The sequence below is a fragment of the Populus euphratica genome, unplaced genomic scaffold (genome assembly GCF_000495115.2).
Source record: "Populus euphratica unplaced genomic scaffold, PopEup_1.0 scaffold7.1, whole genome shotgun sequence".
Classification (NCBI taxonomy): Eukaryota; Viridiplantae; Streptophyta; class Magnoliopsida; order Malpighiales; family Salicaceae; genus Populus; species Populus euphratica.
Window position 1 is genome coordinate 1,736,420 of NW_011499871.1, and position 16,169 is coordinate 1,752,588.

General features: G+C 34.4%; 2 protein-coding genes across 5 annotated transcripts; one reads left to right on the plus strand and one right to left on the minus strand.

Moving 5' to 3' along the window:
- The first annotated feature begins 2,054 nt into the window (after positions 1–2,054).
- Positions 2,055–6,308, plus strand: LOC105127385 (uncharacterized). Of its 4 annotated transcripts, none has more exons than XM_011028653.1 (3): positions 2,055–2,262; positions 3,045–3,107; positions 3,615–6,308. In XM_011028653.1, the coding sequence occupies exon 3, from the start codon at positions 3,905–3,907 to the stop codon at positions 5,960–5,962; it is 2,058 nt and encodes a 685-aa protein (XP_011026955.1). In that variant the 5' UTR covers positions 2,055–2,262; positions 3,045–3,107; positions 3,615–3,904; the 3' UTR covers positions 5,963–6,308. The 4 variants fall into 4 exon arrangements, with proteins under 4 accessions (XP_011026955.1, XP_011026956.1, XP_011026957.1 ...); XM_011028654.1 differs by having other exon boundaries at positions 3,619–6,308; XM_011028655.1 differs by having other exon boundaries at positions 3,045–3,098.
- A 4,693-nt stretch (positions 6,309–11,001) lies between these two features.
- LOC105127387 (aluminum-activated malate transporter 9-like) lies at positions 11,002–14,391 on the minus strand. The gene is made up of 6 exons (XM_011028657.1): positions 13,853–14,391; positions 13,524–13,664; positions 13,161–13,430; positions 12,886–13,025; positions 12,641–12,787; positions 11,002–11,792 (listed from the first exon to the last, which is right to left on the minus strand). The coding sequence occupies exons 1-6, from the start codon at positions 14,148–14,150 to the stop codon at positions 11,163–11,165; spliced, it is 1,626 nt and encodes a 541-aa protein (XP_011026959.1). The 5' UTR covers positions 14,151–14,391; the 3' UTR covers positions 11,002–11,162.
- Between the last annotated feature and the right edge of the window lie 1,778 nt (positions 14,392–16,169).

Sequence of the window (16,169 nt, forward strand, 5' to 3'; positions counted from 1 at the left end):
TATTGTTTTTATTTATTCATTTGTAATATTATTTACATACATGTAATATAGTTCAGACAAAATATACATAATATAAAAACAAAAAACAAATTATTAGTATACAATTTCAATAAAATTTAAATATATAAAATTAATCGATAAAAACATCATGGTTGGATTTTGTAAATGTTATCATCTATTAAAAGAAAAAAAAATGAATGTCCTTATTAATATTATTGTTAACATAGTCTCTTTATTATTTCCAAGTAAATAAACTCCATTTGTTCAAAAAAATTAAGAGTGATCTTAAAAAACCTCCTGAATACTCATTATTTTATTTATCTTTACTTATTATTGTCATGAACAGGACACGTAGCGTTGATATTGTTAGCAGCATGCATTAGTAAATACTTCTTTTTATATATATAATTATTTTAGCTAGGAAACTTGCCTGGGCTAAATTGATCAGCTCGTGATAGTTTTAGAAACTTAGAGACTTGAATGAAATCATATATTTACTTAAAAGACTCGTTTGTAGTTTTCCAGATAAATAAAATAAAACGTCGTGTCTCTTTGACAGGCAGCGTGGGGCCTATTTTTGGACTGTCTCTGCATCTTATGCCACGCGCTACCGACCTTGACTGACCTTAACTAGCCTCCCTTTGTCGTGTTTTATTTTTTTTGCCCCCCTATTGCTTTGGTCACTGTCTACGTTAGATCATCGCCAACATTTCATCCTACATTTATGAATATAATTTTATTATGATCCTCTCTTATACTGTGTTTGGTAGTTACCCTATTCAAAAATAATTTTATTTAAAAATATATAAAAATATTTTTTATATTTATACTTTATTTATAATATTATAAAAAAATTAAAAAAACATCAATTTAATTTTTTGTTTAAATTACAAATATTTTTGAAATGCATCTAGGCACTATAAGAATTTTCATCCAGCTCCAATATTAAAATTCTTTTCCTAATAAATTATGTAAATTAAAGTATTTTTTAGGATTTTTTATATAATATTATTTTTTAATCAAAGTATTTAAATATTAAGAAAATTCTTCTTGACAAAAAGTTATATATATTGTTAGAAAAAGCTGGCCTTTTTTTTAAGGTGATTTTCGTTTAAGTGGGGATTTAGCATGTGGGGGGATGATTCTTTTGTTCTTGAGAAGAACAGTAAGTTCATATTAGCTTTTGTTCAGGATTGGAAAATGAAATCGGAAGCAATGGACTTTATATTTACAAAGAGGATAAATTCTAAATAATCATTAAGGCGTACACAAAGTGATATAGGTGACAAGGCCATACTAGTTATTCCGTCATTAAGAAACAAAAACTCTACTCATATTAATCTTAATAATTAAATCAAACACAACTTAATGTATAATTACAAGTTTTAGTGGATCAAACTCCATTTACATTATTTTATTTTATTTCATCTTCTATCATTTTCAAAAAAAAAAATTGTTTGTAAGAATCACAAAACATCTACATTGTAAAACAAATTCATGAATACAAAGAAAAATGTAATTTTTTTTTTATTCATGCATTTCAAAAAAATTTTAAAAAAAATTATTTTTTTTTATTTTTTTATTTACTTTATATTAATATATTTTTAGTATTTTAAAATTATTTTGAAGTGCTAATATTAAAAATAATTTTTTAAAAATAAAAAAATATTATTAACATATATTTTAATATAAAAAACTATTTAAAAAAAATTATAACCACACTCCCATCAAATTTTTATAATAATGGAAATGCACCCCATTTAATATAAAAAATATAAGTACTCGTTAATATAAGAAAATAAATGTGTCAAATCCCATGTGACAAAATAAAAGTAATAAATACCAAAAAAATAATATCCTTCAATGCTAATTACTAAATTAAACTTTCCAAATAAATGATGTGGTCTCTCTTCTTCTCTCTTCTTTTCTTTATTAAAACAAAAGGGAAATAATTAATTACATCTTGCATTTAATAAAAATAAATCTAAACCTTAAAATAAAATGGAACGTGGGTTGTAATGACTTTAGCACGTGTACCACACCACCTCCGACGTCTCCTTCTTTTCTTCTATTCGTCTTTTCCACCTATCCCTCTCTTCATTTTTTCGCGTCTCTCGCCTCGCTATTTCCTCTCACTCTCCGCCTCCTCTTTTTTTATCCCCCTCGCTGCCGTTGCTTCTAAGATCCCTAAAGACTCCCCGTCGTTTGATCGGTCCGCGTAATCTCCGCACCTGATTCCGTCGATTCCAATCAAATCTCGAGGTACTTATAGCTAACATCTTAAATTTGGATTTTGTTTTTTCGAATCGGAATTCTTGTGATTCACGGCCTGTCTGGTTGCTGAGAAACTGAAGGAAAGCATGAAGAATTAGAGGGTTTTTTGTGTTTCTTAATTAGTTAAGCTGAGAAGTTCTTGCTTCAGATAGTTAAATAATTGAGCTTTATCGGTTTTGGCTTTGTTTTCAGTTTTTGGATGTTTTAAGCAGTCAAACGGGGTAGAATTTTGATTTATTTTATCATGTCCCATGTTATTTTAGTGTGTTTAGTAAGCTGCTTAAAACTTGCAGTAATTTTTTTGTCTTTTATTGGTTTGCTTGATTAGCAATCAAGGAAGACTGATAAGCCTTTTTTGGCTTGGACTGCTAAAGCCCTTTCTGTGTTTCATTCTTAGCTTTATAGATCTCAATTCGACTATTTGATTTTTGTTATGTTTTCCTCCGTTTATGTGATTAATTTTTGTTTTTTTGTATTTTTTAATTGAGATTCTGGATAGATAATCAGTGAGTATGCTCCATTTGAATTATGGCAAGAACCAATGTGTCTGGTTTCGTTTTGTGAAAGATGTTTGGATTCTTTTAATGGATTATATTTGAACTGATATGATGTTTCCGTAATAATTGATGTTTCCGTAATAATTGATGTTTCTTTCTCTTCTTATTCTCAATAATGATTATTAAGTTTTGACCTGCTGTCAACTTTGCAGCTTTTTTATACTTGTTCATTGCTGATTATCTTATCGAATTCTGCTCTTTTTTTCCTCGTAGATCTGCTGGTGGCACCTGGTTGTTGCGTTTGGTCTGTGCTTCTCTTCTGGGGTGTTGAGAGAGGTTTGCTTAAAATTTTGAAGTGTACTATCCCATTTGGTTAGCATTTCAGAAAAAAAAATGTTCTGTTTGAGATCAAATTTATTGCTTTTATTGAGTAATTTTTATGTATTGATTGAATAATTTATAATAGATACAGCACTAGAATTGTCTTCTTCTGTTATTTTTCTCACCATAAGAGTCCCTGATATATTCCTAGCCTGATAGATGTAAAGACTCTTGATTGAATTTGGGACTATTTGCATTCATGAGCTCTGATGTTGATTCTTATTACCTTCTTAGTGCTGTATTTCACGATGTCTGCAAAAGTACTTCCGAAGCAACTTGTTTTGCTTTAGTTTCTTTCTTTTTTCTTCTCACTTTTGTTTTGTTTTAGTGGGAGTTAATTGTTGCAAGTTTCAATAGATACAAACATTTACTTAATCTCATGAGATGATGTTGAATCTGGTTGCATTTACTTTTTGGTAGTTCTTTGACGTATTTTTTCTAACCATAGGACTTGTGAAACAGGAAGGTTGACTAGCATACTGTTATGAAGGAATCTAGTGTGCCCAGATTCATCCTCTTCTGTTCCAACTAATCAGCCTACTTCTGGGTTAAACTACTTAATAAGAAAATGGACCGTTGTGATACATCTGGATTCGTTAGTGGGGGTGGGATGTACCCTTTCAGAGATATCTAACCCTAGTTCTGTAACTAATTTTTTCGACATCTAACGAAGTTTTGTAGTTTATTTTTCTTTACCCCAGAAGTCAGGTGAACTGTTCATTAAGATTGATCTTAGGTTTGGAAATCACTTTATGTTTAGCCATTGCTTCATGGACAACAGACTCCCGAACCTTGGTTTTGTTGCTGATTGCCCTTCAAATGCATCCAAGATTTTGGGCAGCTCAATGCCCATTGGAGTTGGAGTAGCTGGCACCAAATTCAGTGCAGATACTGTCTTGCGCCTTGATTCCCTAGGATCTTTGGTTCCCTATGGGTCTCCCTCTAAGGGTATTAAGCGGAAGCGGAATTTGATTGATGGATCCATGGGCCTATATGTTGGTTCTTCACTATCCCTTGGGCTTCGCCGCTCTTCAAGTTCTTCAGACAGTAAGGGGAGTTCAGCAACTGCTTGCACAGCTATGTCTTCTGCCAAAGAAACTGATGAAGAGTCCTCAATGGATCTTGAATTGGACTTCTCTCTCCATCTTGGCAACGAGAAGATGTCAAGCCCAAAGAAGCCTGCTGGTTCAAATATCAAAGGAATGGAATTGCAGCCCAGGGTTGACTTGGAGTTGAGTCTCTCCACTGGTCCTTGTGAATCTGATGTTACTAGCATCCATCCACACTCTAGTTCACTTGAATTTGGCATGGGTGGAGCATCAAATGTGGATGAACGATTGACATCATATAGTTGGAAATCAGGGATTACATTGCTTCCATTGCAGATTTCCCAGAACAAAGAGGCTAGCTTCTTCAACCAGATTCCAAGAACTAGGGATCCTACTTCCAGTTTTCCAGACCACTCATCTAGTGTGATAACGCCAAAAAGTTCAGTCACCTGCACTTCTGGGATAACACAGCAGCAACAGCCATATCAACGCAGCGCTAGCTCAAAGTTATGTCAGGTTGAAGGATGTGGAAAGGGTGCCAGAGGTGCTTCCGGCCGTTGTATTTCACATGGTGGAGGCCGAAGGTGTCAGAAAGCAGGCTGTCACAAGGGAGCTGAGGGCCGAACAGTGTACTGCAAGGCCCATGGGGGTGGACGCCGCTGTGAATTCCTTGGTTGCACAAAAAGTGCCGAAGGTCGCACAGATTTCTGTATTGCCCATGGTGGGGGGCGGAGATGCAGTCGTGAGGGTTGTGCTCGAGCTGCCAGAGGAAAATCTGGTTTGTGCATCCGACACGGTGGGGGTAAGAGATGCCAGAAAGAAAATTGCACAAAGAGTGCAGAAGGTCTATCTGGTCTCTGCATTTCTCATGGAGGTGGTCGGCGATGCCAATTCTTAGGATGCACAAAAGGTGCACAAGGGAGCACCATGTTATGTAAGGCACATGGTGGGGGGAAACGCTGCACTGCTCCAGGATGCACCAAGGGTGCTGAAGGGAGCACTCCTTTTTGTAAAGGCCACGGAGGAGGAAAAAGGTGTGCCTTCCAAGGTGGTGGGGTTTGTAGTAAGAGTGTACATGGAGGGACCAACTTCTGCGTCGCACATGGGGGTGGAAAGAGGTGTGCTGTACCTGAGTGCACAAAGAGTGCAAGAGGACGTACAGATTTTTGTGTCCGTCATGGCGGTGGAAAAAGGTGCAAGGTTGAAGGATGTGGTAAAAGTGCTCAAGGCAGCACCGATTTCTGCAAGGCACATGGTGGAGGGAAGAGATGCTCTTGGGGTCATCCTGGATCAGAATATGGTCACCTACCTTCTGGTCCTTGTACCTCATTTGCAAGGGGCAAGACAGGTCTCTGTGCACTTCACAGCGGTTTGGTGCAGGACAAGAGGGTTCATGGTGGTGTCACCTTGGGACCTATGGTCCAGGACCCTAAAATTAGTCAGTCTGAGAAGACAAAAGAAGTTATCACTGTCGAGGACATGACTGTCGATATTGTGAAGATGGGTACTAGTGCCAGGGATTCATTGGGAAGAACTACTTCTGATTTGAAACATTTCGGAGTCTCAAATGCTCATCTCTCTGCCAGTGAAGCAGGTCTCTCATCAATGCCAGTTTTTGTATCAGAAGGCAGGGTGCATGGAGGCAGTTTGATGGCAATGCTTGCTGGTGGTTCTGGTGTTGGCTCATGCAGCAACCAAATTGTAGCTGGAGATCCACCAGAGCCAAGAAAATCATATGTTACAACTCAGAACTGGATGTAGGACTTGTTTCACTTGTGTTTGATTTGTTCTTAGCTAGTGAAAGACTTTCTAGCTGTTTGGGTCCTTCGGATTTATTGGTCTAGTCTGTTGGTGTTTAGACCTTGTTCTCATTCATTTGTCAAGATGGGGAGGACATGCAAGATCGTTGTCACCCTTGTGTGGGAAAACCAAGTAGGTTAGTCAGCATTAAGTCAGGTCTGGTGTTCTTTTCTTGTAAATATTTCTCTCTTCTCAGCAGGTTGTGGTGTACTCAGGTTGTCGCCTGTAAGGTCGGTCAGTTTGTCAAACATTCTGGTTATAATAAATCCTTTAAGCAGTATCATGTTAGTTAAGGTTTTGAATTTTATTTCTGGTTAGAACTGCTTTACTGTTGAGCCTGTTTTCAGAGTGCATGCCTTGCTCTGATTCAAGAGCTGTTTGTGGATGCCCAACAAGCTGCGTTGTATACTTGTAAGATATCCAAAGAGGTTATGGACGAGTGGATTTTATTGGGATGTTACCTGCGTATCAAATCCTGTAAGGCTTTGCACTATTCAGGAAATGGTTTCCTTCAAAGTTTGAGTGCAGTACTGATTTGCCGGGATCCTTCCAGGCTTGTTGGACCTACTTAACTGTAGGAGCACTAATTTGCTTCTCGTGGTGAGAATGTGAGGAAACTAATTTCATGGTGCTAACTCGTGGGCCGCGTGACGCTATGATTTTCAAATTGAATTCGTAAAGTAATTGGAGGATTAGATCAAAAGGTAAAACAAATTAAAAAATGTAACTGCTGAGAAAAGGTACTTTGAATTGATATATATATATATATATATATGTATATATATCATCTAGGACAGGTCCAAGCGGCTGGACTTCCAAACACCAGGGCTGATACCCACGTGGCTGAAGTGTTTCTCCAACTAGTTGAGAAAGTTCAACCTAAACCCGATCTTGTCCTAGTATAACTAATATATCAAACATGCTATTCTATGCATTTTTATGGATTCTCATGAGCCAACTTTTCATAAACACAATCCAAATCTAGCTTTTTCTACGCTTTTTATTCCTATACTTTTTAATGCAAATCTAGTATCTATTTTCTAGCCAATAATTGCATATTGTCGCAAATATTTTTTATCAATAACATGCATGACAAGTTAACCCAAAATTATTATATCTAGCTAAATCAATTTTTTTCTTTAATGACAAAATATCTTCTACATGAAGAAATTTCAATGCATGGTGTATAAATACACTTGGGTAAGCAAAGCTAGAACAAAAGCTAGAGGGTCAATATAACACATATAACACAGTCACATAATAATTTCTAGTAAGAAAAACTAATAAAAAACCTAGCTAAGGGCTATGAAAGTTAGGCAAAGTCTTGGAATGCCATGCCAAATACGCACTCCTTCATCTCATCTATTTTTTTTTCTCCTGTTATATATATATTTTTTCTCTATATACATATACTAACTTAAGCATTAAATAGTTATTTGTTTTTTAAGGGACTTATTTTTACAAGAATTGCCTATTAGCTTGGTATCTTTGGCTAAAAAAATTAATTTTTGTGTGAAGTTTTTTTCACGACCTCATTAATGGCGTTATTTATATATATAAAAAAAAGCTAGTTTATTCTTTTTCACTCTTTATTAAAAATATTATTCATGGCTGATGAAACCCCAGGACAATAGAGAGTAATTGATTTCTTTACCATAAGAAATTTAGTTTCATTAGTTCTTCAACAACTCTCTTAACAAGTATAAATACAAGTACTCAATAATGTTATGTTAACCATATAAAAATAACTTCACATTCTTTCATTTCATCAACAAGAAAGTCAACATATAACTCTATTGCATACACCAAGTGTACGAAGATAACTTTAGTTATATAAAGAAACAGGACAAAACAATATGTTATGTATGCACAATACTCAAATTCTTTAAATAAGTCAGCATTCCTTAACATATCCTAGCCACAAGTGTGGATATCTCCATCAATATTTTTCTTCTGAGTCTAATTTCGTTCACATGCTTTTCATCATGAACAAAAAAAAAAACCAAAAACAATGTTCATAAAAATACACATGCTCCTAAACACCATTCCCAAAGTATAGAAGAATCTCTACTTTAATGTTACACACTCACCTCGGGATTGTATCGTTATAAAGGTCAACCTATATAACTATTAAGGCCTTACAAATCCTAGGGAGCACATACAAAATATAAAAAGTATTTTGGAGTTAGTAATAACAAACAATGATGCTAAGTATATGATTTTTCCATAACTTTTTGTGGACTTGCTAAGTTGTGATATCATAGCTTTAATCCTAGCTCTATCCTAGGTCTTCATGATTTCTATATGAAACTCATCTCTTGTTTCAACACCAATATTTCTGTTAAAAAAAGTACAACTTAAATCTTTACTATTATACAATGAAAGAGTCAAAGTACTAGGGCATATGTTCAACAAGGAAATTCTAAGCATAAAAAATATGCTTAAACCTATTGCCATTAAATCTCTAATCAATGAAGTTTATAACTACTCATTATGGGAATGCATGTATTCTTTTCATGAAAAAACACTTTCTAAAATGAATTAAGTGATGGAGAACTATGTTTGAATAGAAAAAGCTAGTGTGACTAGTAAAGGTCACCATCGTTTTCAAATAGCAAAATCTCTATAATATCACTAGTCTTTTACCAAAAAACATTCATGATCACTTGATATTTCTTGGATTTCTGACCACACCTCTCACCATCACACGAGTTAATATGTTGATCACCATAAAAGGAAAAGATTTAATGCAATACTTACCTCCAATGAAAAATAGTTTAAAAATAAGGAATCCTGAAAAATTTTATTTCTTTCACAATGATCATAGGCACAACACTAAAGAGTGTCAAGCACTCGAAAATAAGAAAGAAAGATTAATTTTTAGATGATATCTTCAATAATTTATGAAGGAAGAGATAAAACATAAACAAACAGAAAAAAAGTCTTCATGATGCACTGCATAAGATAATATAAATTTTATAAATTATATCTTCATTGTCTTTTTTTTTCAAAAAAAAAAAGAATAGTGCTTTTCATGCATCCAACAAAATATCTCCATGAAAATCTCCATAACTCCCTGAAATCTTCATGGAAAAGTCTTTTTGTCTCCAAGTTCTCTAGATCTCCATGATTATTAAGATTAGGGATCCTCCTCAAGGTTTCAATGACCGCTTGTCTCTAAAAAAAATATAGATTCTTCTTGAAATTTTTATGAAAAAGTCTTTCTGTCTCCAAGTTTTTAAGGTTTCCATGATTATTTATCTTAAAAAAAAAAATTAGGAATCCTTCTCAAAAAAATAGATTTTTCTTGACTATTCAGAAACATTCTTCTATAAAAATATATTTTTATACACTTTTATGAACCAACTCACTTATTACTAGACTATTTTTCTTTTAGAAACAAAAATTATTCTCTTCTTGCAAAACTTTAGCAAAGAATTACATGAAGAAACTTCATACAAGAAGAATTACTAAAAGTCAAAGGTAGTTCTCATACATACCTAGCCTAGCCTACAATATTATCATGCAACCATAGCCTAAAAAGGTAATATATACAAAAAATATTCTTCTCTTTTTAAAGTAATATATGTTTAAAATAAATGACAATAAAAAAAAAATTTCAATCACTTAAGCAAACTTAAATAATTAGACTTTCATTTAAAGCATCTATAACCATAACCAGATAGTAAAAAAAATAGGTAAAAAAAAAATTGTACTTTTAGCTTTTATATTTGTTTCTAAGCACTTCAACTAATCAACCAAATGATCAGCTAAAATAGCTGTGTAAGACAATAAATGTTATTTTTATATTTCTCTGTAGTAAAAAACAAAAATGAATGATAATACTGACGACTTTTTTTAAGGTAAAAGTACTATTTTAACATATAAAACTGAAAATTAAAAATATTTATATAAATAAATTTTAAATTTAAAAGTTTTAAATTTAACTTAAAATTATATCTTTTAACTTTCATATTACTTCATTAATTTTATATTTAATTTTATAAATTATTCATATATACTAATTAAATAATTAATAACATCATAATTATATTATATAAAAAATATCTAAATTGGTTATATAATTATATTAAAATTAATGTAAAATAAAATATATTAAAATATAATTAAATCTTTTAAATAACTTTTTATTATTGGGATGTATATAAAAAAATTATATTTATACTTTTCAAAAAAAAATATTGTATCAATTTGACTTTTTAATATATCACTTCAATGCTCTTACTTGGGTTAATGTCCACGTGGATGGAATCTTTCTAGCCAGTTAGGCATAGCCTAAATGATTGTAAATTTTCTAGCCAAAAGACAACCCAAACCAAGTGTTGCCTCAGTTTGACCAATCTACCAGACACTCTCCTGTATATTTTTGTGGGTTTCTATGAATCGTCCACACAAACTATTCATGTATTCTATACACTCATGGTTTTTTTTACTCTTTGTTTTGTACTTTTTATGGAGACCAGGTGCCTATTTTTTGGACAATAATCACAGATCATCACCACCATTTTTGACTAATAGCCTGCATTGCACATCAATCTAAAGCACATCAACCAAGAGCCGTCATTACCAGTCAAACCAGTTTCCCCACTAATGATAAGGTATCTTCAACATGAAGAAATTCCAAGACCTGATACATAATGCAAGCAAAGCAAGAAAAAAGGCCAGAAGATCACCATAACACAACCACATAGTAATTTCTAGCAACAAAAAAAGCCAGCCAAATGCCATGAAAGCTGAGCAAAACCCTAGGAAACCATGCCAAATATGCACTCCCTCACCTCACCTCATTTTTTTCTCTTGCTATATATTTTGTCCTCGCTTATCAACCTAGCTTCACCAACCAAGAAAATTATCTTTTATGTCAAGTTTTTTTCACGATCTCATCGACATCAACCCAAAACCCCTCTTTCGTTTTCTGTTGTAAAACCAGTAATGCTATTCATGCTTTAGATTCTTATAAGCTGAAACAATAAATGAACAAAAACTTAAAAACTTTTTTCTTATTGTTATTTCAGGTGATTACAAGTTACAACATCTATTAGAGCCCATAATATTTTTCACTCTCCAATTTATAATTTTCTTTTTGGTAGTATAATTAACTTGCACATTAGGAATTTATCGAAATCTGTATATATTCCAGCTATACAGCCTCATGATTGAATTTGGCCATCTTTGAAAGCTCATCAACTGCTTCGACCAAGTGATCGAGCCTAGCAACAAACTCAATGAGTAAGGAAGTAAAATTGGCAAGTGACAATGCTGCAGTGCTCTCCAATGCTTTCATTCTTGGCAGAAAGTCCATGCTGAGAACTCCTTCTTCTTCAAAAGCATCCACTTCCCTTGATGGCCATGAATGGAGTCTTCTTGACTGTTTCCTCATCATCTCATGGTAGGACTCTGTCTGTTGTGGAGGAGTCCCTGAAGGCACGTTTTGGTTTATTTGACTCAGGTTATTTTCTGTAATGTTACAGTCAAACTCGGTTAATGGATTCGAGAGGTCGTACTGGATGGTTGAAAATGTGACCGGGGGCTTGGTAAGTGGTTTGGAATAGTTGTCAGGAGGATCAAAATTAGATGTGAGGAGATAAGAGTGCATGTCTATGGCTCGTTGCAGGCGCTCCGTTGCGCTATGAACCTTCTTTAGTAGTGAGGTTTTTGGGCTTCGCTTCATGTTACTAATGTCTTTTCCCAAGCTCCTAACGACCTCTGCAGCATGTGTTGCTGCTTCCCGAATCTCTGAGTAGAATGTGAACCGGAGGTTGTGAGGTGCCTGCAGATAGAAAATAACATCAAAATTAATAATGTTTGCGATATACAATCAGAAAGTAGTTATAGTTTATTAAGTTTTCACTCTATATATCGGATTTATGTCGACTTGTGTTTCTGAAACCATCTACAGTTTCTACGTACGACTATATCTAGATGATCAATTGGCTTAGCGAACGAAAGGTGGAGAAAAGAACTTCTGCGGGTTGAAGCTTACCAAGTATGAAGCTTACCAATCTGAAAATCCGAGTTAATCTGCCTTATAACCAGTGGACTAACAAATTTTTTTTTGTACGCATATACAGATGAATACATAGTTTCTATTGTAGACCATATTGTTGTATTAAAAATTGTTCTTTAGCTGTGCCTTTTCACTTGTATTATCAGTATTTTGAATACGAAGACATATATAGGTCATGCTTACTGTGGATTGAACTACTATTAATCAAGTCACGGGAATCTTTGTATACTTGTTATTATGGGAACAATTCAATTGATATGAGACAAAGAACAAAGAATAAATGGACATTTATCATTTGTGTGTTATCACTCAGCGAGTCAATATTCTTATGCCATCCCCTTAATGGAAGCCAATCGAAAGAACAAATACTTCGTATAATTTTGGTTCGAGTCCGATTTGCCTTTCGAAGTGTTCTTTTGTCTCAGATAAATCTAGCTAAGGTAGGCTTTGTTTGTTGCAGGCATATTTGTACACAGTTAGCATCTGATTCTGCTAAAGAAGAATATGAATATCCCGTCTGATAATTTATGCACACCTTATTAAGCATCATTGAAGTTGCACACTGGATGCACACGCATAGATACAATCAGAGAAAAGTGAAAGTAAAATACCTGAATCTCAGAGTGTAAAACACCATGAAGTGCCATGACCTCATAAGCACAATATCGTAGAACTGCCCCAACTTTAACATACTCTGACCATGGATAGAAGAAGTGTCGAAACTTGCCATGCGGTGGCTCCCATTTCGCTGAGTTGGCCTTTCAAACGAAGCCAGCAAAAACATTAATGATCATTGTTAATCTTTGCAATTCAAAATAAGCTAGCCTTGACAGCAAAAGTGTTAACACATATTTACCAAGGATTCAAGTTTTGCAGATGAATTTAGGGTGCTTTTGCATCTCCTGTAATTTGGCTCATCTGGAAATTCATCCATCACAGTCTTGGAGAACTCTGGATGATCTAGCCCTTCGTCTTCTAAATATTTCTTCACGCATTCTAGAATTCCGGAAAAGAGTACTGGCATTAGTTCCTATCTATTATTTGTTCCTCTTAATATATAAACTAATGTGTTGCTGGTAATTTGATAATATATCCATACACTAAAAAATGAAACCTAAGCGATTGTCTTACCTTCGAGAGAGTCGGCTACCGAGTTAAAGCTGTTGACAAGTTCCTTGTGCAACTGCTCCCCAGCCCATATAGGAAAAACAAACACATTCACTAGGACTGCTACAAACCCTCCAATGGCAATAGAGTACAGTCGGTCCATTGCTGTTGTTATTGGATTCCCCATACGATAACCAGATACTATGATCAAGCAGTAGGTAAAGAGGATGACCCTGAACCCATATTCATATGGCACAAGTGATGGCCATAATTTCATGAATGATGTAACAGACCCTACAAATAATATTGCATATAAAAGTTATTTAGCATATACTAATTTAATCTCGTTCTGTTGTTCCTAGCATTTCAAAAATTTAGAAGCTATACCAATCAGAAAGATGCTAATGCCAATTATAATAGGCTCGGCAACCCGGCCCGACTGTATAGCTAACTGAGCAACTGCAATAGCCAACACTCCTGCAAGCAAGCTTCCAAGAGCTCGGTTGAATCCTCGATTAAAAGTTGCACCTTGAGAAAACAACAGCCATAAAGCTTGCAGCCGTTAAGGTAACTTTCTTTTTAATTTTTGCAACTCATTTTTTTAATCTTAATTTTCGGTATAGCACGCAAACAATGGCTTTTCATTTACATATGAGCATGCAAAAAAAAAAACCCCATAAACATGTGTCCGCAGATAATTGTAATTATATACTTACCAACTGTGTATTCGAACATGATAGCCACAGTGAGGATGGACCAGATGATATTGGTGCCGAATATATCATAAGGTGCTCGGAATAGTATAAGCAAGGACACTAGAAGAACAGCTAGGCCAACTTTTAAAGCGAATTTAACTCTGTTGCTATCTTCTTTGGCAAATTCCCATACACTCCAAATCCATGCTTGACAGGAGGAAAATGCTCCAATGCTGCCTTCTTTGCTGGTAACAGGCAGCTTGGATTTGGTAGCCTCTGGTGGAATGTTGATCTCGAAGCTACCCTTTTTGCCATTCATTCTCCAATCAATTATAAACTCTTCCAAGTCTTTCAGCCTGGTTTGCTTTGAATTTTCCGTATTGTTAACTTGAGTTCCTGTTATATTTTCCAAGAAAAAGACTTGAAACTAAGTGAAAAGTTTGAAGTAAAGTAGGGTTCGGATGAGAATGACGAGCTCATAAGAATTGCAGGACTTGATGTTGCTAGATGTGGGATGTTCATGAGAAGAAAAGAGCAATTTAAAGAGTCGGGGGATGCAAGCTAAGTCGAGGTGCAACTAGGGAAGAAAGTATGTCTAGTCATGATATGATATATAAAGAAAAAGAATAATACAGCAATAATAGAAGAGAAGATGAAAACTCTGGATAAAGATGCTTAACCTCAATAATGCTGCATGGATGAGGAATTAGAATCTAAAACTGCATGGTCATGCAATTTCAGTCGCCACACACATTTTATCTTTCATAATATCTCACCGTCGGAGATTTTGACGTGGTGATGGTGACAGAGTAGATCGGTAATAGTGGCGGCAACAGTGACTGTAATATAGAAAAAGCCAAAGATTTATTATGTTATACAGAGTATAAAACTGTGTCTTCATATATTTGGCATCCAAATACATACACATTTTGCATCATGCCATATTATTATTATTTATTTATTTTGTTATCTGATTTGGTTTTTCATTAATATTAATTTACTTTTTTCAGCATATGTGGAAAATTTCGAACTTTATACTGATAGGAACATGTGCGCTTCTTGTGACTCGCTCTTCACGGTTATCAATCCAGTCCATCAGCCAAAACTAGTAGGATTGTTAAAACCTGAACCACTCAGATTAGTGTTTGTATAAATGATACACAAAAGATTAGCATGGCTCTGCCACAAACGAAAATCAGCAAATCATCAAAAAGGTTAAAAAAATAGTAGAAAAATAAAAAGGGCACCGGAATTTGTTAGGTGACAATTTCTGGTCATTTGGTTACTGCAATTGTCATCAATCTGTTAAAGACTCCTTGAAGTTACCATAAAAGCAACACGATAGAGAGGCTGGAACTCCTTATGTGGAGATGCCTTTTTACTTTTTCATGTGGGAATATTCCCTTGACAAAGACAAAGACAGCTAGGCTCCAATATTTGTTTTCAATGTACAAGTTGTTCAATTTCAGTTCCTCTTTCTCAGCATTCTTCTGTAAACATGTTATCTTCTTCCTTTGCTCTAAAAATAATTCCTAAGGTATAAGTTTATTACGTCAGGAATTTAGTGGTTTATGCTATTCTTCTTCTTCTATCGCTATCCTTATTGAAGTATTAAAGGTATTAATTTTGGAAATGAAAGACGAATAGATTCTTTGAATTTTCATTGCACTGGATTGTTGATGGCTTGCCAAGCGATATTCACCCTACATCGCAGTGAGGAACAAATGAATGGGTAACAAAAACCTCTGCACTTTTTCTACTTTTTCCCTCTTGACATCCTTGTAAATTCTTAGCTTAGCTGAAAACAATTCTAACAATCAATACCAGGCTTTGCTATTCTTTAGGAACAATTTTCCCAAGACTTTAACTATGAGAACATAATTTCAGGCTGAGGAATATATTCCAGGGATAAAGTTAAGAAAATTGTTTTGTTTTCTGGTCTTGAGAAAATCAATGAGAAGAATACTGCGAAGATTACAAGTTCTGAGAACCTTTTGACCAAGAGTAATGCAACTGATCAAGAAAATGTTTTTAACTCAATGATTATCTAACTAGCAGAATCCGCCCTCACTCGGTTGTTTGAGTCCTGGATAATATATACTAGCAATTCATGTTCCATCTGATAAGCCTTTTCCAGAAATTCTTGTGGGATGCGCAAATGCATTTCATTAGCACACAGTGGATGATGCATAGCATACAAGATAGGTAAAAATGTTGGAAGAATAATCTCGATTCTGCCACCATAAGGATTTATTGGCTTCTATTGTCTCTTAACAGATTTAGATATTGCATATGGTGACAAGAATCTATACATGCAACAGATGATAATAGAGGTCCG

Bases quoted from the DNA above. Each gene is read 5' to 3' on its own strand.
- LOC105127385 (XM_011028653.1), top strand. From the start codon at position 3,905: ATGTTTAGCCATTGCTTCATGGACAACAGACTCCCGAACCTTGGTTTT.
- LOC105127387 (XM_011028657.1), bottom strand. From the start codon at position 14,150: ATGAATGGCAAAAAGGGTAGCTTCGAGATCAACATTCCACCAGAGGCT. The intron at 12,788-12,885 runs GTAAATATGTGT...TTCGTTTGAAAG, and splicing joins CTGCAAAACTTGAATCCTTG to GCCAACTCAGCGAAATGGGA. The intron at 11,793-12,640 runs GTATTTTACTTT...TTCTATCTGCAG, and splicing joins TTTTACACTCTGAGATTCAG to GCACCTCACAACCTCCGGTT.